This window comes from Eleginops maclovinus, chromosome 3 (assembly GCF_036324505.1).
Source record: "Eleginops maclovinus isolate JMC-PN-2008 ecotype Puerto Natales chromosome 3, JC_Emac_rtc_rv5, whole genome shotgun sequence".
Classification (NCBI taxonomy): Eukaryota; Metazoa; Chordata; class Actinopteri; order Perciformes; family Eleginopidae; genus Eleginops; species Eleginops maclovinus.
This window is the reverse complement of record NC_086351.1, coordinates 8739285-8765119: the sequence shown is the minus strand read 5'-3', so window position 1 is coordinate 8765119 and position 25835 is coordinate 8739285. Positions and strand designations below refer to the sequence as shown.

General features: G+C 40.4%; 1 protein-coding gene across 2 annotated transcripts in view; it reads left to right on the top strand.

Moving 5' to 3' along the window:
- znf385d (zinc finger protein 385D) overlaps window positions 1-21175 on the top strand; it is a 61524-nt gene extending 40349 nt beyond the window's left edge. The window contains exons 4-8 of one of the 2 annotated variants that reach the window (XM_063877984.1): window positions 184-352; window positions 11284-11619; window positions 13902-14083; window positions 17262-17363; window positions 19694-21175. In XM_063877984.1, the coding sequence (XP_063734054.1) occupies window positions 184-352; window positions 11284-11619; window positions 13902-14083; window positions 17262-17363; window positions 19694-19930 (1026 nt within the window). In that variant the 3' untranslated portion in view covers window positions 19931-21175. Of the gene's footprint in view, window positions 1-183; window positions 353-11283; window positions 11620-13901; window positions 14084-17261; window positions 17364-19687 lie in introns of both variants that reach the window. The other variant, XM_063877978.1, reaches the window with a different exon arrangement.
- Window positions 21176-25835: the final 4660 nt, after the last annotated feature.

Sequence of the window (25835 nt, the reverse complement as noted above, 5' to 3'; positions counted from 1 at the left end):
ACAATTTTGTACTAGAAGATGTTTTACACCCTTTTGCTATCAGTTGTCCCCTGCTAATTGTGTTTAGTCTCTTCTTCGCTGTGTGACGACGTTCCTCTGGTTTTCATATTCTATTTCATTCTGGCTCTGTGTTGAGCTGCTTTCCCAGCGCTAAATCGAGCCTGTTATTTGTTCTCCTCACAGAGCCAAGCCTTGGCCCACTACAAGGGCACAAAACATGCCAAGAAGCTAAAAGCCCTGGACTCTCCAAAGAGTAAGCTCAAAGGCTCAGTGGTCACCAAGGAAACCACCAACCAGGAGATCGCCAAGGGCATCAACACCTCGCAGGTCCCCAACGGGACTGACAGAAAAGGTTTGTGTTTTTCTGCCTGCTGCACATTCCCCAACACATGTCCTTTGTTGTGGTGTTTTTATAGCTGCTGCCATTGTTGAGGATGAATGTTGGACCCGAAAAAAAAAAATGTTTGGGCATTTTGCATTTGCTGCACACAACATGCAATCACTGTGGGACCTGGATGGACTCACTGTTGATTAAATCAATTAAATGTGTTGGCTGGTCTGTCAATGGCTGGCTGCTGACTTATTGAATTTGTAGAGTTGTAGAGAAGAATTAGGGAGGGCCTGTTTATGCCTCAAACAAAAAGCTTGTTGGATCATCCTAGGTCACAACCAGCACTGTAGGAAAAAACGAAGTTCCCTTATTCATTTGAATGGGTTCTGTTTGTTCGATGCAGCGTCAAAATGCCATGCTTTTTTCACTCTGAATGCAACTATAGAGTGTTAAACCCTCTTGTTCACCAAGATATATTGTATATTGTCACCTTTTTATTTGTAAAGCTTGTACTTACAATGCAGGCCTTTCGCGAAAGACTTTTTAAAAGGGTGTGACATTATCGATTGTCTGTACAATGCACTGCGTTGACACTGCAGAGCATGCACACGCCATAGATATCTTGGACGGAGGTCAAGGTGGCGTCCAGTGGGGATGCTTTTCATCCTTTAAATGTAATCAGGTAAACCTTTAGTGTTGTTGGAAGACATGCTGTACACACTAGTTTGTTTGGAGCATACTGAATTCTTCATCTTGCAGGAATTGAGCAAAATTGCTGCAACTTATATAACTATGTACTCCAGAAGTCATGCCTCCTATATTGGATTTGTACCTGGTGTTTGCCTTTTATCCCTTTTCTTAATTGACTTTTGTTTTTGCACATTGTTGTGTGATGACTGTGTGTACCTTCATATTCATCACGTAGCAGACAGGTGGCTGTTTAATTCCGGTTATCTTGGCCAGGTGTCTGACGAAAAACATTTCTATTCTCGGTGGATCTCCTACTTTAAAACATGTTGAAAAAGTAAACAAACAAGAACAGCAACTTCGACAGGAACCAGATGCAGATTATTTTAAATGATTTTATCTGCAGTGTTTCAGAGCGGTTCTGTGGGGGATAACATCTGCAGAGGAGCACTGCTCTCTCGGCCGCCTCTCCTGTAATGCTCTTCAAGCTGCTTGTTATAATGTCATGAAATGGGCCCAATGAAAGTCTTCCCCTTCATCTGTAACAATGGTCTTTTAAAGGAATTGGAAACACATTGAGCCATTACACTCTGGGATTAATTTTACCTTCGCCTATGTCTTCTTCCAATGTTCCACACGTTTTTAAATTAGGAGCACATTTCTGTAGCTCAATGTGCACCATGACCTATTTGTCAAGTCTGACCTATTCACACTTAACGCTTAAATGTTGCTTGAGGTGAAAACTGAGCCATTAAACTGTTCTGATGCTCTAAAACAGGTCTTCATATGATGGCTCTGAAGGGAATGTTCTGGTGATTCTGGTTCATAAATGCAAAAAATATTAACATATGTTGTTCTCCTGAGTTCAAAGAGAAAACCAGTGTTTAATTTTACTAATTTAACCTCACATAGGTCACAGTCTTATGGTATTTTAAGAGCTTTATACCTGGCAGCATTCTGTCTCGCATCCCAGAGTTACTAAGCTCCCATACTGTCAGACCGTTAAGTGGAGCAATTTGCACTTAAGCAACCCCTGAGCTAATCCGCACTGCAGTTAGGCAACATTTACCTTAAGAAAGCTTTCAGGTGACGTTATGCTCCCTTCGGCAGCCATCTACAAGGTCTCTAGAGCCACTTTTACACATGCACTGCAACCCTGAAATTAACAAAAAATTGCCCGGAGGAGCTGTAAGTGAGAACGCAAGCACCCCAAACATTTGGATTTGACATCAAACAGCCTTTACGTTGAAAGATACTTAGTACTAAGTCCGAAGTGAGATTATGCCCATGTGTGAATAGAAGCTCATTCACCGGTAAATATTCTCTGTTAGCATATTTCCGTGTTGAAGGTGTTTCCATGCAGCATTTCCAATAGCCGCTAAGGGGCCGCGGTGTAGGCTGATTTGCATCCCAGACCCCGCACCCTTGCCTAAAATGTCGATGAAAGTGCATAGAGCGACTTCAAGAGCATTTTATTTAAAAAAACGTAGTGTTAATACCACTATAAAACGTATGTATAATTCAAGTTCTCGGGTGAATTTGAAGGATGGGTTGGCTTCTGAAGCAAATTAAAACATGAAACAATTAAAGAAGATGAAACCTTTTTTTGAAAGAGTTGCAGGGATGAGGAAGGTTTGGTAGGATGAACGTGAACAGTCATGTGTAATGAGCGCTTGCTATATATTTTTATTTGGCCTCTTGGTAATATGTTTAAAATGAATGAAATGAAAATATTAGATGCATAACTCCAGTAAACTTGGACCTTTCAAAAGGATCACATTTTTCAGAATACATTAACTGATAGCTCGTTTTGATTCAATTGAAGATTCAATCACTAACTAGGAAGAACAATTTCAATTAAAGATGTTTAAATGAAAGAAGCATAGTACTAAACAATGAGCAGCAAATATGTTTGAAAGGTAATATGTGGTATATGAGCATGATAGAAAATGCAATAATACTTTCATACAGAACTTACTCCCACAATACCAAACACATTTATGACTGGAGTGCGTAACAGTTAAGATTGTTTCTGCACTGAGATAGCCATTTGTAATCCGCAGTGGAATCTATCTGACATTAAACTTGCACTTTTAAAAAATATCAAATTGTAAACACATTAAACACACAGGCGGAGAACTCAAGAAACTTCAAACAGCAAGCCTTCATAACCAAACAGACAAATAGCTATTAATCATTTCGGTGCCCTTAAAAACCCCCGGCAAATTTCTGCACCATCTCACTATCGTATCTACAGTGCACGGGGGCGGCAGATTGTCACAAATGGCACTCGGTAATGAATATTAATGTGCTCAGATGTCAGAGGAATTAATTGTCGAGGCGGGTAAATGCTGCATTATCTGTAAGGCTGAAGTATTTGACGAATATCAGTGGCACCAAACTGGCTCTAATGAAAAGCACAGTTCAGGGAAGAGTAATGACCATATTGAGAGTAGGCAGAAACAACAGGGAGGGAGAGTATTACCTTTTTCAGACTCGGCTTTCAATGGGTTTGTTTTGCTCTAACATTACCAGAGAATAACATATCTGGTTTGTAATCATTTTATTTCAAAACACCACATATCCATGCAGGGAACAATGCAGGGTAATTGCATATTTTTTGTCACAGAAATAAACCTGATTGTGTCAATCACGGGCTTTTTAGTAACAAGAGGTCTAATCACTTCATAAATAGTGGGTATTTCTTGGATGAGGTAGCTGTTATTTGTAGGCATACACTGTAAAACATTTTATCTTGATTTAAGGTAAAAATGTGGTTTAAATCTTTTTTGGTAACAATTGTAGAACAGATAACCAAATGAATTAAGTGTAATCATCATTAAGTGTCGCTGTTTAGTTGTACGTTAGTTGTTTTATATCCACCTAACAATTAACTTGTCAATCTGCTCCTGTTGGCCTTGTTCATATTGGGGGGTGTCTGGAGTTTTTATCTCGCAAACAGTGCATGCTGGGAAGTCTGCTGTTATATTTGATGCATTTCTTTCTAAATGTAAGAATTGTTAGACTCACAGTGGACAGTTTAAAAGAAAGGATCCATTCAGAGTTAGACTGAGGTTTAATCTACACACTCTTTTTCCCTGTCAAAACCTGGCGTCTACATTACCCACAATGCAACTCGACCACCAACAGTTGTAAAATTGGCTGAAAATGAAAACTAGAATTTGAGTTAATAGTGCATTTTGACATTAAGATGAAGCTTAGTGGATTCCTGTATGATGGTAGGCATAATACTTTCTAGGTTGTATTATATTATCTAATAGAAGTCTCTGTAACAAGAGATGCAACAAAGACAAATTGCTAGAGTTAACATTGACCACTTCTTACACAACGTAATGGAAGTAAATGATAAGTGTGCATTTAGTCCATCTGCTCAGGGCAGTTCAAGATGATGTGAGAAAAACATAAGTGCATCATCGGGGAATAACGAGTCTGCATAAAAGCTGGTTATCACGGGGTCGATTTCATAAAATGCACCGAGCATCCGCGCTCTTCACTTCACCGTGGATCTTGTGTGTTCTGAAATGAATGGACAGCTGGACACAGTGAGATAGTATAGATTAGCAGGGTGACTCAGCGGCCGCCTGTCAAGTGTGTGTGTGTGTGTGTGTGTGTGTGTGTGTGTGTGTGTGTGTGTGTGTGTGTGTGTGTGTGTGTGTGTGTGTGTGTGTGTGTGTGTGTGTGTGTGTGTGTGTGGTGTGTGTGTGTGTGTGTGTGTGTGTGTGTGTGTGTGTCTCTGTGTGTGTGTGTGTGTGTGTGTGGGTGTGGGTGTGGGTGTGGGTGTGTGTGTGCTTACTCCAGTGCCAGAGAGTAGAGATAGAGGGAGAGAGAAAGAAATGCCCACAGCACAGCCCGCCATCTCTCAGTTCCAGTCCAGTGCCTGAGGAAATGTACCCTGATATTAGCTATTAAAGAGCAGATTGTCAGGGGAGCCATGCCAGCACTGACAGCAGCTGTACAATGGAGCCTGCTGCTGAGGCTTTCTCCCTCCACAGCCTTCCTCAGGTCCCCATCGGATGCCGACGCCCTCCGCCACCCTTGCCGCACCCTCCTCCACCCCAGGAAAAAAACTCCCTTTGTCTCTAACTCTGTAGATGCGCACTGGGTTGGAAAAAGCACCTACAGGCAGATGTCAGACAGGCCGCAAACCTGATGAGTGTGTGATTAGATTGGCTTTATACCTGTACGATGCTACAAATGTTCTCATTTGAGGGGATTTTTTGATGGTGATGTATAACTGCAGAATCTTCCCAACAGAAATTAGGTGCGGATCATTTGCGCTCGGATGAAATTGGAAAGGGATAAATCAGTTTAAATTCAATTCAGTGACTCTGCCGCTGTGAAATATCTGAGATAAGGTCGGTTTTCCCCCTTCAACAAGAAAGATTATTGCAAGGGTGGATGCCCCCTTATTTGTGAATGCAAATTTCTTACCTTATCAATCTTTTATTTTAGGAATATTCAACCATGACTCTTCTTATTATTTGCTTGGAATACTGAAAAGAACAGAGTGGGGGGAGGGGGCGAATCACAGCCGTCAAATGAAATTTGACAGAACTCAAGAGCCATGAGGGATTTCTGTCCTTTAAGTTTTGACGGCATATAATAAGGCCCAATCATTTTAATTAAAGGGCTTAATCCGGCTTCATTGAGAAAGGTAATCAGATCTCTAGGGAGTCCTGTGATTGCCTGAAAGCCTAAGTAGACTGGAAGGATTTCAGAGCGGCGTTTCTCGTCTATCACCAAAGCAAATCTCGGGGGAGAGGTGGGAGAAGCTGAGGTACAAATGGAGGAATGAAAAGAGGCAGTGTCCTATCTCCAAGGGTCGCAGCACCTGTCCTGATCTTTCTCTCTTTTGATTCTTTCCATCTTTGTTGTCTTCACCCCTCCTAGCCTCTCAATTTCTTGCTCTTTAATTGTGTCCCATACTCGATTACTCTCTTTCAATGTTATCTCTCTACCCTCACCTTCTCACGTCCCGTACCCACCTCCCCCTTTTTCTTTCACCCCATTTCACACACTCAATCTTCAATGTTGTTCTGCTTCAAAGTTAGCTTACTTTCCATTTTCACCTTCATTTAACTTTCTCTAGTTTAAGCTCCATCCCTCCAAATCTATCCCCTTTTGTTCTTGTTGCTTATCCTCTTCAGTTACCTGGCCTTCCTATCTCTTTTTTTCCCTCCACATTTTTCTGTCGGGCCCTGCTTGCCCATACCAACTTTAGATTGATCACAGTCATTACCTCCATTAATGAGAGGGGATTGAGTTCTTAACTGGGCCTTGCAGAGCCAGGCAGGTCACACGGACTGGGGATATAGATGACTGGAGGCTTCCCAGAGTGCGTGGCGTCCTAGGCGAGCCAAAGTACACTTTAATCACCTGCCCTTCCAATGGCAAATGGCTCTTTAATGACACCATGGTAGATGGGTTCACCCCAACACAAGGGCAAAGACATGCATGTCTTAACATGGCCTCACCAACCAGGCTTTGTTATAAGTAGGCAGATAAAGACACAACCCTTTTTGCTCTTGTTGATTATATTTTAATCTTCTTTGCTCGGTTAGACAGAGATTAAAAAGCTATGAGCTTGGACTTGTGTAGTCCTTACTGACGATAGAATTAAAAGTAATACTGTGCTAATGGTGGCCAAAATGTTTGCAAATAAAGGCCCTTTAAGACAATATACTCTAAGAACAGGGGTGGGTTCTTATATGTTAAGCCTAGCTTAGTAACATGAAGATGTCATATATGCCAAAAATGTTGTGTTAAAAGTGTCTTTTTACATATCATTCAAATGACGTTTTTTTCATTTTGGAAATAAACTAATTTGCTATATCTTATTTGATGTTAATAAGATCAGTACAATATTAATAATCTCATGTCTGTGCGTGGAGGGGGAGCCAATAATCGATTAGCCTAGCTTAGCAAAAAGACTGGAAGCATGGAGAAAAAGCTTGCTTACCATGGCTCTGTAAAGCAAAATGTATGCCGTACAATATTTCTGGAGCTGCCCATTTATATTTGTCTGTTTGATCTGAAAATAAACAGTAATTTCAAATTGAACAGTTTGGGTTTAAAAGAGAGTTATGAATGTAAAGGTGTTTCGCTAATTATAATTGAGAACTTTGGAGATTTAAGAAGACATTTTGACACAGCAAACATGGTGGTTTATCATCCTTGTAGAGTTTTGACACCTATTAGATTTGTTGATGAATTGTATACAGGTTTTAGCATACTCACTATTAAACGCTTAGCAGACACTAAGGAGTATCTCAATAAAAAAAGGCAAGTGAGTGGAAGCTGAGATATTCAAAATATTGTTTACATGTTGGATAATTAACTTGTATAAACATACATCCAATAAAAGGCTTGGAAGGTGTATTTTCCACTTATTGAAGCTGATTTCCCGTTACATTCAGTCTCTGTGCTGAGATAGGCTCAACAAATCATGGAGCCATCTGCTGAATTCATATTAAATAAATTGCTATTGATCTTCACACTCCACAGATCACAGCAAATAAGCAGATTGTCAAAATGTTGTTGAGTTTTCTTTAATAACAGCACCCAAACAACTTACCATTCCCCAACTGCTCGATTCTGATCAAAACCCTGAGTCAATGCAGTATGTCTTTGTCAGAGAAACATTCTCTTGTTTGGAAAATGATTCGGATTATACTTCCCAGCTGTTTCTAAATGAAAGAGGAAAAATGAAGACCATCTTTAAAAAAGAAACCAAAGAAATGCATGATGGTCAAAGACATCACAGCACCAAAATATTATCCCTAACAATGACCAGATAACCCGCCAAAAGCAGTTAAGGAACAATCCACAGGCAAAACATTGCTCACTCACATCACCACCAAAACTTTACTTGCATTTTTCTGGAAACACACACAGCCTGTAGTCCGTGCCATTGAAAAGCTGCCCAGAGAAGCAGGTGTGATGGCAGCTTTAAGCTCGTTGGTGAGAACGGTCAGATCGAGTGAGCTAATCTCTGTGATTTCAGGTTGTTTGGATGCCTGGCACACAAGCGCAGACTGGGAGTAGGTGATTTGGTAATTGCAGGGGGTGAAGAGGTCGCTGCCGATCTGCTCAAGGCATAAACATTATTCATCAAGAGTGACAAGGTCAGCCACATCATAAACAGTTCACAGATTAATTACTGTTCTATCGGTAATGGCTTGGGCTTGATATGACATGGTAATGTACATTACACTAATGTCATTGATGTCGTTTATTATTTGGGTTTGATAGTTACTGATGATAATCAACATACCCGGAAAGATGTATTGCTTTCGCTGAAGTTTGAATGTGGAAGTGCTAATATCTTATTTTGTTTGTATCAATATAAATGTCCTTTTGTTAAATCAGTTTTAACATTTGGATTAGAAGATCTGTATAGATTTTCTGGCTCTTGCGTGTAACGTATTCAGCCTCACCTCAATTTAAACAGAACATAAGCTACGCACAACTAATAACTGAAGGCACTGACCCCTTTCTAAAAGTCCAGAGTCTTTAAATAAATGTTCCAGTCATGGCATTGAGTGTAACAGTCTGGAATAATGGCCTTTTCATGCCATATGTTCTTCTTAAGATCAGTTCACAGGCAGTGTCTACTGAAATCACACAGATAAACGGGTAGAGGTCAATTAGTTATAGCTGCACAACATTGCATCACCAACGATCAATCCTCTGCTGGCAACCTTAATCTATAGATGCCCTTGCTTAAGGTCGTCTGGTCAGGTGATGGACACATCCTCTCCAGGGCAGTCTGAGCAGCAGAAAAGAACTGCTGCAGAAACACTGGCAGACTGAAAAAAGATGCTTAATGCACTCCTATTCACATTACCATGAAATCCAGTTTATCATTTTAAATATCCAAATATTAACGGTGCATCTGTTCAAGTGCTTGGGTGTTTTTCATAGAGATAGAGCTCAACAGGCGGATTGATGCTATCTCTGCCTTAATGTGGGAATTGTAATGGACTGTCATGCTGAGGGGAGAACTGAGACTGTGGCAAGGCTCTTGATTTCCCTGCTGATGTTGAGTTTCATTCAAAGATTAGATGGGCTGCTTGTCAGACCAAACACAAAGAACAAATAGTTTTTTCGTGACTGGGTAGTACATATTATATTAGATGGCAAAAAGTCTTTGATAACCGGATATCCCCTTCCAGTCTTTTACTCTCTCGAGGTTTTTCGCTGACGTCCCAGAAGGACGAACATGAATTCACATTTCACCATTCCTTATTTTAATAAAATGACATAACTTCCTTCTCCTTGCAATGAATCATGTTGTGAAAATGCAGTTATCGATTTCTAACCTGGTGGAAAATCAGCTACTTTGGCTTGCAGAGCCATCAAAGAGAGAGCCCTTTGGAAATAATAGCCTTGATCTTGATCCGTGTTGTTAAAAAGCTGTTAAAGATAAGTTCTCAAATACCAGCATCACCGTCATTAGGGCTCGACTTCGATGCTCACCCACTCTGCAAAAGATCTGGCATTTATCTCACGCTTTCTGATTCTGTTGCATATCACTGAAGCAAGCCACCCTCTTCATTTCAATGCAAATGTCATATTTTTTGGTCGGTTATTTACCACCTGCTCCTGTTCATTACTTTTACAGATCTGCATTCAGGGAACTCAGCGAGTTTCGTGAAAGTGCAGCAAATTTCACAGTTGGAGTCAATCAACTGTAAGAAGAGAGTATAACAACAAGTATAAATGTGCAGCAAAACCATTTTAAAGGTTAATGGATTGGATGCTCACAAACACTGAAATACTTGACAATGCATATATTTACATACATTTAAAGCATTTAGCTGAAGCGTTTATTCAGAGTGCCGTTGCAATAAGCTGCAATCCTTGGAAGCTATTCAAAAACTCAGCTTGAATAAATAGACACCATTCACCAGAAGCTCTTTCCGGATCCCTCTTATCTAAAGGAAAGGCCATACTCCTCTAACCCCGGGTCTCAACAGAAAGATACCCATAGTTCCTAACCTTTGATGATTTTTTTTTTAACCTTCTGCAAAACGTGAACCCGTTGTCAATGTAACTTGGAGCAGTTTTGCGACGCCAACTGCCAACACCTCCACTGGGATAAATAAGGACCATATATAATGGCTCACAAAAATAGCATGACATAATTCACTATTGATTTGCTCTCGTAGCTGGATGATCTTCATTTCGTGAAGCTGGAGTGCAGAGAACTCCGACGCATTGGCATCGATCAGGTTGTGCTCCCAAGGCAAAATTAGATTTTCGTGTATGTGGCAGCAAGTCCTCTGTATTCCAAACACTGACATGTGCTGTTGTTCTGTGAGTCAAATATATTGATCTGCTGCTGTCCCGTTGCCTAAAAATATCAGACATTTCTTTCATGCCCCAGCAGCTATTTGTGTTACATGTTAATGTGATCTCACACACTGACATAAAAGTCTGGCTTCTTGGTTTGCTTGTGTATGTCTTTACTGAACTTTCCTACCTATCCACTATTTTACCCTGTATTACATTTGTTTTAAATGTATCAGATATATGTTTTAACAATCATAGTCTGCACATTTGAGGAGACTGAGGTGAATAGATGAATGGGTAAAGCAAACACCCAGGAGACTGTTATCCATGTCTCACGTTAAACCAGAAGTCCATGTTGTCAAGTTTACTTTATGTCGGTAACCTATGAGACGTCACAAACAAACATCTTTTAATCCGAGCCACAATATTTTACGAAACCCTTGCCAACTAGTTTTCTTGCATCATCATTTCCAAGTAGTTCGGGTGGATTTTTGGGTGGATTTGTAACTTTTCCGTTGTGTTTTGTTCATCTTTCTGTGTTTGGTCACATGCCGCACATGTGTTGTCTGTTTGGTGAAGATATTTTAATAACGTTTTTGTTTGTGCTGCCAGCCTTATGTTCTGGTCTTCTTAACTTGTTCTCGGTATGTGGTTTTTGGGAGTGTGTTAACTTTCAATGTTCACTCATGCAAACACCACCATGTGCAAATACACAGAATTTCTGTCTTTTTTAACCCAACACTCACGTAATCCTAATGAATCCCATCTTGTTACTGCGCTAAGATCCAGCTTTGGAACTTTTTTTCTATTTCTTTTATTGCATTTTATCTTTTAAGTCTACATCTCAAAGTCTGTTTAGCCACGGGTTGGTTGAACCTCACAATAATTATTTGCATCCAAGAGTTGAATAAATCCATACAATTAAAATACAACACTCCTTCTCTCGGCAGATGGTGTTCCTGGAGTAATGCCCCTACCGCTATCCCCGGTGCTCAGACCGGCACTACCCCTGGCATCCTTGACGACTCTCTCAACACCAACGCCTCCACCCGTGGTCTCACCGATAGACTCGAGCATTATTGCAGCCACAGCCCCCGAGACTACCTCAGCTGCTGGAGGGGACTCGACATTAAACCCACCCTCAGAACCAGACCTGGAGCCTGAGGCCGAACCCGAGGTTGAGACAGATGCGGAAACAGAAGAGGAGAAAGCTCGACGTCTTCTGTACTGCTCGCTGTGCAAAGTGGCGGTCAACTCGGCATCGCAGCTAGATGCTCACAACAGCGGTAAGAGATGCATCTGCAATGTTTGATGCAAATATAAACATCACTTGAGCGACTTTAACTAAAACTAAAATGTAATTATTATTAACTCCAAGTACGGCACGGCACTCCTTTGGGTCCTCAGCAAACACACGACACTCAAGTAGATCTGTCAGGTGGTTGGCAAGATAATTAAAACTCAAATCATACAAACACAATTACAGAAATACACACACACACACACACACACACACACACACACACACACACACACACACACACACACACACACACACACACACACACACACACACACACACACACACACACACACACACACAAATGTATGCTATGATAGTGTAATTATTAGGTATTTGTACAGTAATTATTTAAACTAGTTTTTCTGAGAGGTGGAAGAAGTACTCAGATCTTGTACTTGAGTAAAAGTAGAAGTATCAGAGTGTAGGAATACCACAAGTAAAAGTCCTGTATTCAAAACGTTACTCAAGTAAAAGTACAAAAGTATTTGCATCCAAATATAATTATAGTAACAAAAGTGAAAGTAGTCATTATGCAGACAGGCCCATTTCAGAATATTATATAATACATGTTTGGATTATAATTATGGATGCATTAAAGTGTTATCAAAGATGGTCCAGCAGTGGCTCAGTCAGTAGGGGCTTGGACTGGGAATCGTAGGGTTGGACTGGGAATCGTAGGGTTGCCGGTTCAAGTCCCCAAACAGACTTGAAATATGGAAAGTGAACTGCTACTTGGAGAGGTCCCAGTTCACCTCCTGGGCCCGGCTGTGGGGCCCTTGAGCAAGGCACCGGACATCTCCAATCCCCCCTCCCCATTGCTCCCCGGGCGCTGCACGGTAGCTGCCCACTGCTCCTAGTACTGGGATGGGTTAAATGCAGAGGACCAATTTCACTGTGTGTGCTCTGCTGTGTGCATGTATGTGACAATAAAGGGGGTTTCATCCTCCGATTCTTCTTCTTCTTCTAAAGGTGCAGCTAGTTTTAATGACTTTGTATACTGCAGGGTAGCTTGTTAATTTACTCCAGGTGTAACTAAAGTCTTTTTAAAGTGTTGATTATATTTCTCATCATCTGCTAAGTAACTAAAGCTACAAACTAAATATAGTGGAGTAAAAGTACACGATACCTCTGAATTGTCGTGGAGTAGAAGTACAAAGTAGCATACAATGGAAATACTCAAGTAAAGTACAAGTACCACAAAATTGTACTTAAGTACAGTACTTGAATAATGTACTTAGTTGCTTTAGAACTGATGTTAACCTGGGCGAAAAACAAATGTTCCTTTCAAACGTAATTGATTATGCAGTTTATTTGTGTTTAGTGGGAATGTTATACATGCCCCCCCATTTCTTTGGAATAGCTTAAAACAATGGCTCCAGCAGGCTGCTAACTAAAGGTGTCATACACTCTCTGTTGAACAAATTTGATCAATATGAGTTAGCATTGGACCCTCACTGCTTGGCTTTCAATAACTTCGAGGTCACTTGTGTAATTTATTATGGACTGCCTGCAATCCAAGAGATGTCAGTGTGTTTGTGTCTGCCACGCACCTGTTTATAGATTGTTCAATGTTCATTAGAAATTGTGGGATGAGGCAAAAGCAGTGGGACATTTCTGTGCATTAAGCCTTGATTAATGGATGACTAAGAGTTATCTCATATCCTCACTCTGTGTTTATGTTAACTAGGTATTAACAGACAGCCAATATACCTCAGTAAGTAAGAGAAAGAACACTTCAACACTGAAGCCAGTCGATTGTGTAGAAATTCAGCAATTACCTTCTTCAGACACACCATCAGCCTAACAAAAGAAAACTATTTCCACTCAAACACTGGTGTGTTTTCTCTGAGGAAAATGCACATGGGTGCTGGCAGCTGCTGCTTCTGTTTTTAAGACCTCACGTTGACACGAGGTGTATCAGCAGGGATTTGAAATGGACATAAAAATGGTGTTTGCACTTGCAAGTTCAGTCGCTTAAAGGCCGGGGTAAACCTCAGTGCTAACTGTGCCCTGCGGGGATATCTAAAAGTGAAAGATCTGTGCAAACACAACATTCTTCCTGAGCAATTTTAACAGGATTCTTTACTCTTATCAGGGAAGTGGTCTATTAATTTACAAGGCCATCCTTCTACACTGACCTCCATACTTCCCACACCAGAAAAAAGGGATAACAGAAGTTAGCCTCTGATCTCACCTCTCCTTCAGGCAAGCGTCTGTTTTGTGACGTTAATGTACTGACCTTGTCGCCTCTGCTTGAACCCGCAGGTACGAAGCACAAGACGATGCTGGAGGCTAGGGCCGGCGTGGGCTCCATCAAGTCTTTCCCTCGGCCGGGAGTCAAAAGCAAGTTGGCTCCAGTCACCAAGTCATTAACGGGCCTGCAGAACAAAACGTTTTACTGTGAAACGTGTGATGTGCATGTCAACTCAGAGACTCAGCTAAAACAGGTGAGAGGGACACACAAAGACATTGAAATGCTCAACCAATTCTTTCCTGCACACAAAGCATTTTTAACTGAAGCTTTTGTAAATAAATCCAAGCAAAAGAGAGAGTGATCAAAGACAAGACATAGACAGGAATTGGACTGAAATACAATCAAACTACTGATTACAATATAATGGATTTAGCCGGGTTATTTCACTAGATTTGATCATAATCAGATATAACAAATGTTTATATTTTGCCTTTGAACAACTACATAACATTTAGGGAAATAATAGAATAAAATAGAATTACTTTATTGATCCCAATTTGGGACATTTTTACGTTGCAGCAGCAAATAAGCTCATTTTGCATTATTTCCATTGAACTAGATGAATAGTAATTATCAGCTGCCTTTAAATTGACTATGTCTGGCAAAAAGTATTCCAGCACTTAACCCACATAAATGTTTGAACTGTTATTTTAAAGTCACAATGGAATTAACTGTGTTTCAAAGTCATACAGAGTTGTTGGCAAGATTTGATAATTGAAATGCGAGCATAGTTAAGAAGGTATAGACTAATAGACCTTATTCTCAGTTTACATTTTGTATGAAAATGACAGATCCATCCTTTTTAGGGTTGCGAATAAGCACCAGGAACTGAAACCAAACCATCGAAATGGAATTCAGTATTTGTTCATTGTATTGCTTACACAGTGTGACATCAGTCAAATAAATAAATGAATGTTTACCCCCTTGAGTTTATTATGAAGTCGTCAAAATGACAGAAATGGTTAACAGGAAGAAAAGAGAGGAATGATATGTAATGTAAAACACCAAATGAAATAATACAGGGGTTCATGATAAGAACTTTTCTCTTTTGATGCGGATTTCTTACTACTTAGCCTCAATGTGTCATCAAGCACCCAGTTTACCGAGTGCATGTGTCTTAATTGCACGAACAGTTTGCTGTTCATCTGTGAAAACCTACTTATTAACACTCATTTACTTCAGTGTCAGATTTAGCTTTTGGCTGCTTTTAAGATAAAACATACTTGGGATACAAAGACTCGCTGCCACTCCTGCTGATATTTGCTTTCATCCTGCTGCGCCGCTGTCACAGCAAGGATTTCCCTGTCTTTTGCAAAAACTCTTAAGGAAACCGGTTAAGCATACATAACCAAGAAATGAGGTCTCTCCAGCGTAAATAGACATAATTGAGTGGAGTTTCTGCTAATCCCTTTCCGCTAATAAGAAAAACATTTCCTAGTTTAACAATATGTTCAGCAAAATGAGGTTACCCTAGAAAGATGACATGAACTTATCTCTTAGTGATGTTTTCTCTTTGTGAAGCCGGGATGAAAACTCTTCCTGGGATTGTGTTTCCTGGTTTTTGCTTTGGGGCACCCCGCAAATCTTCTTTCCTTGTAGCTGCTGATCATTCTGTCACAGAGGTAGTTTTGTCTACAATACTAGAAACCGACTCGGTTTTTGTCTGAGCTAACCTTGAGCTCCCTTACAGAAAATAAGAGAATACTTTTAAGACAGCTGTGGTTCTCTGTGAAAAAAAAATCCAGCATGACAAATTTCAGTTAGAGCTTGAAAGCAGATTTTGAAATCCACTGCAAGGACTTGATACACTTAGAACGCAGCCAGAAATCTGCCCTTTGCTGTCAACATTTATCCATTATGAATTATTTATTGGCTTGATGTTAGAGGGGATTTCTCTGTATGTCTTTCCAGCCTCTTGTATTTTACCTGTTTATTCAGATCCACTATTTGTCTCTGGTTAAATATTAGCAAAGCTTCATATCTGTTGCGTATGACATACTGTATTAAACATGAGCATATGTATCTGTCATCTGGTAAATGCTTTCTGCGCTATACTTTGCAGTGCCATAACTGCAGCAATTTTCACCATGGGTGGTTCCCGTCGCAATGAAACCTTTAAAGCTGTAATACTTAACGCCCTTGAGACAGGAGGTGTATTTTTAGTTTTGCCCCACCTTCTCAGGTTCCCACCTCAACGCATGATAAGCTATCTACCCTGAAATGGCATACACCCCGAGGCTGAGGTAGCAGGCAACTGTGAAGCATCGCAACACCTCTGTCATAAAAAGATAATGAGGATTTTCACAGTTTCTCTTCGGAATATCCAGGGAAAGATGCCACATCTAAAGTGGTGTTTCAGCATTTCCATGAAACTATACCTTCCTTCATTGTCTAACAAGCTATCCTTAAATCTGATAAATGGATTTCTTTAGGTATTCATGACCCCCTGAAGATAGATCCTTTTTGTGTTGTTGACCCTCACTGTCTTTCCAACAATCCACATAGAGCCATATCTCTATTGTCATCTTTAGGACAGGACAGGCTCTGTTGTCGGATCTGTATTAACGATAGTTGGCAGCAAGGCACAACACTTTCGTCCTCACTGTGGTTGAATTCATCCTTTTAAAAACCTGTATACTACTTTTTGCTGCCATGCATCAAATCTAATCTCATTAAGAAGCCCAAAAGATTGAATTGTAACTTAATTTAAAGGAGATGACGCCAAGACTGTTTTAGATGATTGATCTGTTGTCTTTGTTTGGTTGAATTAGGCATTGTATGTTTAAGGTTAGGATAAGATGTCAGATAGTGAGTTACCTAAGAATTTTCACAAAGTACCTTAGATGCAGGGTTACCATCCAGACACTCTCACATAGTTTTCCTCTGTATGGTTCAAGCAGTTGCAATGGTTTAAGAGAGCTGTGGCCAAATAGTTCAGCTATCATGTAAGAGGCAAAAAGAAGTGCATGCTCCTAATAGCTGCAGCCGGCCTGCTTCTCTTTTTACTTGCAACTGGAAACAATAGAGGCAGTGGTGCAAATGCTTGACTTCTGAAAGAACATTTAATTCTTTCCTTCACTTTTTCTGCCTCCACTTTCCTGGCTTGCATTGCCACGCGAACGGCCTTCATATAAGTATTATGAAGGCCGGTTAACTTTTACACTCGGGTTAATGTGGATTTTAGGCATAAATATAAAGAGAGATAGACACAGAAACAAACAACATTTGAAATGTTCCATTCTGTTATACATTCATTCATAATCATTGCTGCTTTAACCACAATCGAGTGTTACCCTGAACCCTACCTCCCTGCCTGTAGTTACCTGTCTGCGACATAAAAATAATAATCTCTCCATTCTCTCATTTTTTAGCACATCAGCAGCCGGCGTCATAAAGACAGAGCGGCAGGTAAACCAGCCAAACCGAAATACAGCCCCTACACCAAACCGCAGAAAGGACAGACAAAGCAGCCGGTGAGTCACTGCACGCTTTAATCTTGTTATCAGCGACATGTCATGGTGTCGACACAACAATAACAATGACTCAGTTCTGACAGTCTCTTAGGAGACATATCAACCCATGACAAACAGTTATTGTTTGATATTTTAGTTCATTGTCTTTCTCTTGTTAGTCACTTCCTGTTTTCCCAAAGAAAAACATAGTTCTGTGCCCATACCGATTATGTACCCCTCATTTGTGCTTTTTTGTTATGGGAGAAAACGCTGGAAAGAACTGCATGCAGAATTTTGGCAGTTTAATGTTTCTCTTTTATCAGCAAAAAGTCCTGCACAGCTACTCTAAAGTTTCTGCACTTTGATAAGGCACATTCAATTTGCTTGACGTCAGCTAATTCAATAAAATGTCAACTTTCATAAACGGCTCACCTGTTACCTGACTTTTATTAAAGATCACTGGCAGAACACAGTTGGATTCAATTTGAAAACTTGATATTTTATTGACAAAAATGGCATGAATCAAGGCTCCTCTGAGCCAGCACGCTGGAGGTGGAATGCATACTTGGGTCAAATACTATTTATAAGTAATTGTAAATGTCGGTTTTAACTATTTTTGAGTTGCTCAGCGTGTGGTCTCCTGCATCAAGACCAAATTAGTGTCAGGCAAGTTTACAAACCACAGAATAAGAGAAGTGAACTTAAACTTTTTGGTACTCAGTGTCCTGTGTGACTGAACCCCGGCCGTCTTACACTCCAGGGTGGTTGAATGCCACATGACGAGGATTGGTAGGATGCATGAAGGAGTTGTGTGGATTAAATGCAGGAAAGATAAAGGAGAGCCTGACTTTTCATCTTACAGAAGCTCCCAGAAGAAGGTATTAATCACACCCACTGTTTGCCGAGACAATGCGCGGGGGTTACCAGTGTGGGGGAAATGACTTTTTCTGAAACCCATCATTGACTGAGTTAACGGTGAGAAGCTTCTTTGATGAGTGGGGAGCAAAGAATGCCTCCCATAGGGTTACGATGTCTGAGTCAGTGATTGATAACCCATGACAACGGCTGCCATCGCGGTGCTGTGAGACTGTAGATTTTCCATTACTGATACAGAAGATTAAGCCAGATAACTTTGGTGACCTTTTCACCCTATTAGGCTGGTTTTGGAGGTTGAGTGCTTTTTTTCCTGTTGTCCTTCTGTAGTTTCTTGCATTCCTTCTTCCTTTTTTTTTCAATGGACACTACAATGTATTGTGACTTTGAAATACAAAAATTACCACTTCGAACACACTGCCAAAAATAAGCATTTGTCCGATAAATAGAGGTCTGGATTTATTGTTATTTTTTTTGCAAGTGTAGGGACATTGAGTGTTTGAACCATTTTATTAAATGTAAAGAGGCTAACAACTCTATTGAAATATCCAGGGGAAGCTTGTGTGCCTCAAATTATCTTGGAACACTTGCATTTAGCAATTAGCAGCTGATTTCTGGCACCTGTTTGCTCCCCTTCCCCTGACTGTTTTTGTGTGTGAAGACTGCACTTCAGCATCAATGTCCTCAGCCATAACGTACCATAACTGTTTATTCATGTTTCTTCTTGTGACATCCCCATGGTGTCTCCACGATTTTAACAGAGAAGTCTGGAAAACCCCGTTAACCCCGAACAACATTAATAAAGACCAGACTATCCCAGAGCCCAATGTGATGTCTTCACATTTTAGTCCAACCAGTAGTCCAAAAACCACAAGATTTAATTAACATGGAGATGCTGGAAATAGGAATTGTTTTGCATTTTCCCTGAATAAGCGACTCCAGTTATTACTTGACTATCAAGATAACAAGATATTCATTTCCTGCTTGTACAGTTCAGATTAATTGTCAAATTAATTTGTATGGAAATGGAAATTGAAGATAAAAATCAAATCCCCGTTCATTGTCACACATGTACACAGGACAACACACATATGTAGTCCCGGCATTGAAACCATCCTAGTATTAGGAGGTCAGCTACTATAGCACTTGGGAAGCAGTGTGGGGGTACGGTGACCTCGTAGGCTACAAAAATCAGGCTTGCTATTTATCCTCAGTATTTTTTGGTAAGGTCCCAATTGTGTCTCCAATATCAATAAAACATTGTGTTTACATATTTGACATTTACCATTTGCTGACTTTTGCTTTAATCTGTAAATTGAAAGTATTTCTAACCCAGGTCAAATTAAGATTGTTATTTGTAGCAGAATATGCAATGCCATTATAGATCTGGTCTTTTAAAATGTATTCAAATTATTTTATACAACCTGTGTACACATAGACTGTGCTGACTGTATCTTGTCTCACTTTACAAGGTAAAGCTGTCCCTGGGAAAGGAGCGCCAATGTCCTGCTCTGAACACTCAGATCATACCTTCTCACCTAGTGGCAGTGGCGGCCGCCATCAGCAACACTTTCACGCACCGCACTAATCACATTACTAACCACGCCTCGACCCCCAACCTCTTCCAGACTCAGACCCTCTCCGCTGCACTGCTCCGCCCGGCCCCTGGCCCTGTCAGGACCTCCCACCCACAACTCCTATTTGCCCCTTATTGACCCGGGGGGAACTGCACCACCTCCTGTCAAGGACCAAAACATGTGCTACACCAGGTACACCAGGACCAGGCCATGGAGTCGTGTCAGCATCTGCACTCCTTCTATGCATCCGGAAACATTTTTCCCCACCTCTCCTCATATGGATTATCCCACATTTTAAGCTAAACCAGAAGAAGGAATGGCTGTTATCATATTGGATTTATTTCTCTGATCCCACTGAAGAAACCTGGGCTACAGTCTACATGCTTATCCGTGCCAACCTGCAGCCCACGGCTCACACCCGGACCCCTTACCTGGTTCTTCATTGTACCGCAATAATGTATAAGAATAACCCCGTGAACTATGCAGTGTCTTTATTTCATGATGCAAGGCACAGTTTGAGCTAAAAATAGGGTACGGATATGCTTTCTATAAAGATACAGCGTGGCACTAAGATCATTGCTTTAGTGGAGGATTACTGTCGCTCGTAATTTCAAAGGCTGTAACTGATAAAAGAGCGAGCAAAGGCCCTCCTCTGTTCCTGTATGCACTTTAAGCCCCTCCTCTGTTGATGTCTACATTAGATGGCTAGACTGTGTTAGATTGTTAGAGTATGTGTCGTGATGTGTGTGTTTGTATCTGTTCCAGCATATGTGTATGTGTGTACAAGTGCGTGCTTCTGCATGTGTGCTTGTCCATGTGTATAAGATTGTGTGTAATTGTGTGTGTGTGTGTGTGTGTGTGTGTGTGTGTGTGTGTGTGTGTGCGTGTGTGTGTGTGTGTGTGTGTGTGTGTGTTTTCTCATCTGCCATAAGCCATTCTAGTTGATATCCAGTACACTTTGGGCCTCATTCACCATCATTGCAAACTCACAAATCTGTGCATGAACCGTGATTTCACACATTGTTTTTAACCTTTGTTTAATTTAATGTTACTGTTTTAGTTTGATTTTATAGTCAGCCTGTAATGATCAGCTTTTCCCCACCTATTTCTAGTGCAAATAGGGGGCACACAAATCTATCTGAATGAACCTTATTCACTAACATTCGCATTGTGTTAAGGAGAACATTAACCAATGAGCGTTATGAATCCGTCTATAATTTTGCACACTTTTATGTGTGCAAAGTTTCTCCGCACATATTGGTGAATGAGGCCCATTGTCACTGACCATGTCTCGGACCAGAGGGACCACAAAGGCTTGTGTATATTAACTGTCAGTGTGTAAAAGGTGAACAATTTCAAATAAAAAGAGTCCTTATTTGTTAACGCTGTGGATTCTGTGTAATTTTAAATCAAATATGGGGTAGAAAAATGTATATACATAGAAATACTATTAGGGTAATCTATCCATGGAAGAAAGGTCTCTCAGATGCGCATACACACAAAGAGTACTACATTAAAATCCAGAATATATCAAATTCATAACTCAGCTCCATTTGAACTACTAACAAGATATGTTTTTGAAGGATGTGCATTCTCTTTGTTTGTATCACTATGTTTGTGATACAAAGGCTTATTCGTAATTCTGATGTAAATATTTCTGTTGGATTCTATTAAATTATGTATTATTATTATTATTATTATTCAGTGTTATAATGTATTTAACTAGAACGAGTAAACAGAGCGGACGTGCCCATTAACGTTTGGGTTGATTCAACTAAACGTGCTATGTAACTGAATGACAGATGACCTACTGGAAAAATAACGCTCTATATTGTTCACTGCATCTAGTCATTTTACTCGAGCAGCATCTGACACTTAACAGCATAACATTAAGGCACTGCAAGTAAAAACACATCTGTAACAAACAGGTGTACATTGTGCATTTAATAGGGGCTATATTCATTTGTGGGTTAATCCACATTGTGGGATCTATTGAATGCTTACAGCAGCAGGACAGTGTATTGAGACTACATTAAGCTACAGTGCATGTTTGTTGAAATGAAAGAACACATACCCAGGGTGCATCACTGAAGCTCCCTTGGCGTTCTTACAGTTTTTGGACAATGGCGGTATTTTACACAGATGAATAACATTTATAATTCTTTGGCTACAGACACAAGAAAAAACGGATCGTTGGTTTTGGATTCTAATGGGAGTTGTTGACAATGCTCCAATCCCTCTCTCCTTTATTAATGTGTGTCTCTTGCACTGTTTTTCTGCATAGCAACATAGGAATCCTGTTAGTCAATCTTTGCCATTGTGCACCACATTTATATACTGTGCACAAACAGAATGAAGAGTTCACAGCATATCACCAGCCGATTGACGTAACATTATGTTTCTGCAGACATTTATGCGTTACTATAAAAATAAATTTCACTAATAGGCAGTACTCTGTGGTTACCATGCAGAGGTTTCATCAAAAAACATACATGTGGTAGACAACCATCAGCCCATACATTAACAAAGAACATCACAGGCACTGATGCACACATCATAAATCTATGATGTCTGACATCTTAAAGCCCAGATGGCTTTTCTTTCCCCCAGGAAATAACATCACTGACAAAGCAGGTCTGAGCGCCTTAACTCTGACATTCTGGAGGGACCCCAATTTACCACAACACCATAACTCATACAGTACATATTAAACTCAGATGTTGAGTCTGTGAACTTTTCCATGAACCCTGAAGCTTATTCATCCATCCCTCGTTTGCAGCACCTCCATCCCCGAACTCCCCGACGCATGAAAGATGGCCGTCCAGCCAGACAAGGGAGCTTCATTCCGCCGAAGGCCCTGCTCGCTCTCCAAAAGCAATAGTGACTCAGTGGCCTCCATCTCTCTTCCATTTATTCTCACTGTAGAAATAATCACAAACATCTGTAAGTGGGAGCCTCTCTATCTGCGGTTCGGGAGAGCTATCAAGAGAAAAACACTGCCTGACTCCATCGCTGTCAGCGGGAAAAATGCTGTGAACAGCTGGGCATCGAACTGAGCAAGCAGTGGAATGTAGAATACGCCTGAGTGTGACTCAAAAAAGAAAAAAAAAAGTTCTTGGCTGCGGTTAATGTCAAGACTGACACATCAAGTTAACCTTAGCTGAAGCCTGAATTTGCATGAATACAAAAAGAATACATCTTTTTTCAGCCTGCTACTTAAAAAAAAGAATAACCAATAGTAAGTAATGAGAAGGTTTAACAACATAATATATCATTAAAAAAACACAACTTCACTGCTACATTTTTGATCATTAAGCTGTGGAGGTGATTCCAATAACAATTGTCCAACAGTATTTTAGCACTTGTTTATTTTTTCCGATTATGATAAGCAATATTATATAAATACATTGTTGAAAATATTTCAAACTAAAACTTGGATAGACTTATTGTATATCTTGGAATTGGTCCAATTCACAGTCTCTAGGAGACTTAACAAGGTTTTAGCGTGAAGACTCACAAGAATGAGAGAGTAATCATCCGCTTCAAACACATTCACGGAGAAAGAACACAATAGATTGCCTAGATAAACCAACAAACGGTAACTATTCTTTGTAAATGCTGCTGAATATCCGTGTCAAGTCGACTGAAAATAATACCTTTTTAGTTATTTCAAAAAATCACAACCCCTTGCAGACAGAACAAGAGTAACATGAACAGGATGTCTGAATGTTGACTTGAAATTAAATGGCAATTCAGTCTGATCATCGCACTGAGAGCATGACTGGAATAAAACTTTATAAAAATATGATTCTCACTTTTCAAGTGCCAGCAATGCAGGTATGCATAATGAGTGTGCCAATCAAGAGCTGCTGGTTTCCCAAAAAATGTAGAGCGAGACAAAAAAAACGTCATTATTAAAACAGTTTTTGGTCTTAAGAACCAGGAAAACTGAAATGGTGCAAAATATTTCTTCTCATTTAACTCATTTTTAATGGGCAAAACCTGTATGTCATTATCATCAAGCCTGATGAAGCAGCACAGCTCGTTATGATGCTGAAATGGATTTCTTTCCCAGTGAATGCGTTGTCACGGAACTTGAGTCATAATTATGTGACATTTTCAGCTTGTGTGATCCAAAAAGTCCCGTCTTAGGTACATTTGACATTTAATTATGCGTGGTGATGTATCAAGAGAACTCTCGAACAATGGAAAAAATGCATCCCATTCTCTCCCTATTATCTACTTGTCTATGACTGAATGTCAACTACTGTACAACCAGTAAAGAAAACAAACTCAAAGTTATTTATGACTGTTATTGGAGGAGTAGCAGGACTGAACTCACAAGCCGACAGTAATATGAAAGAGCATGTCGACATCTGTTTCGAAACACTGGCCAACAGATAAACTTTTAAGATTGCAGTGGGATATTTACACCAAATAAAACTCAGTAGAAAGAGAGTGAATTCTTAAAAAGAATTACAGCAATGGTAACACATTGGGTGTTATTTGAATCAATTATAAGACCATTACATCTTGCTCTATATACACATCCATATGGTCTTCATTTCCGCAACACCCTTTGCTCATTTCACTGCACAGGAAGGTAATTTATAAGCAGACTACCTGCTTGTGTTGGCCAAATTCCATCCAGACTCTTCATTTTATGCTCTCTGTCACTGTAACATAAAAGATGTACATTGCTCCTATTAGTTCTATCGAGTTGTTATTCATTTTTCATTTAGAAACGGTTGAGAAAAGAAAGCTCTAAAGGCCGCAGCACTCAAGCGGGATGTTGTAACTCGATAGGAGCTGCACTGACAATGCCCCCGGGACTTCCGGCAGGCCGTGCAGGTCCAGACAGCCCATTTCCATGTCCGTGTAAAAGCTTTGATTCACATTATGATAAATGCCTCAATTAACATTCCAGTCCATTAAAGCTTTGACATTTTTACTTTATCCGGACGTTTCCAAAAAGCCTCGCTCACGGGCAGGGATCTTTTTGAAACATTGTCTCGCTTGTGAACCTGACTGAACACCTGCATTAAAAGCGCCCTGGTTTTAGTGTTGTGTGTGTTTTTACAGAGTGCTCTTAGGCTCCAGCACCAAAAGATAAAGATTTAACAAGAGTGGAGGATTGCAAAAATGTCTCTGAAAGGTTTGCTCACCAGTAGCCCTCTGAACACCTTGGCACATTTGTCAAGTGACTCACTGAAGCCCAAAATATGTTAGGGCAAGAAGGTTTAGGACTACTTGAAAAACACCCACTCACACTCACACTCACACACACAGACACACAGACACACACACACACACACACACACACACACACGCATATTTACATCACACATTACATAGCTTTAGCTGCCACTTTTATCCAAAGCGATATACAATAAGTACAATAAACCATAAAGATTAAACGAAGGAAAACAAGAGCCATGTTGAGATAATTGCTTCAAATTACTTTTTTTGTTGAATATTCACCGAGGTATAAGCGAAACAGGTGGGTCTTCAGGTTGCAACGGAAGATATGCAGGCTCTCCGCTGTCCTGATATCATTGGAAAGCTCGCTCCACCGTTTGGGAGCCAGGATAGCAAAAGGCGTGACTTTGTTGAAGTGTACCTGGGTCACGTGCTGGAGTGTATGGTTTGGCAATATCTTGGATGTAGAATGGACCAGATCCCTTCACAGCATGGGAGGCCAGTACCAGTGTCTTAATATTCTGTAAGCAACTGGCAGCCATCCAAGGGAGCGAAGGAGTGATGTAGTGTGGGAGAACTTGGGCAGGTTGAAGACCAGTTGGGCTGCAGCATTTTGAATGAGCTGTAGAGGCTGGATGACACTTGAAGATAGACCGGCCAGAAGGGAGTTGCAGTAGTCAAGGCGTGAGATGACCAGAGCCTGTACCATATATTCGAAGTGCTCACAAATCTGCCTATGCACACACACATACAGCAGAATCATTATTAAAATACAGTATATGTCTCTATTCATATACCAGGCAGCAGTTTGGTAGATCTGGTTGGTGGACATATTAATCCATTT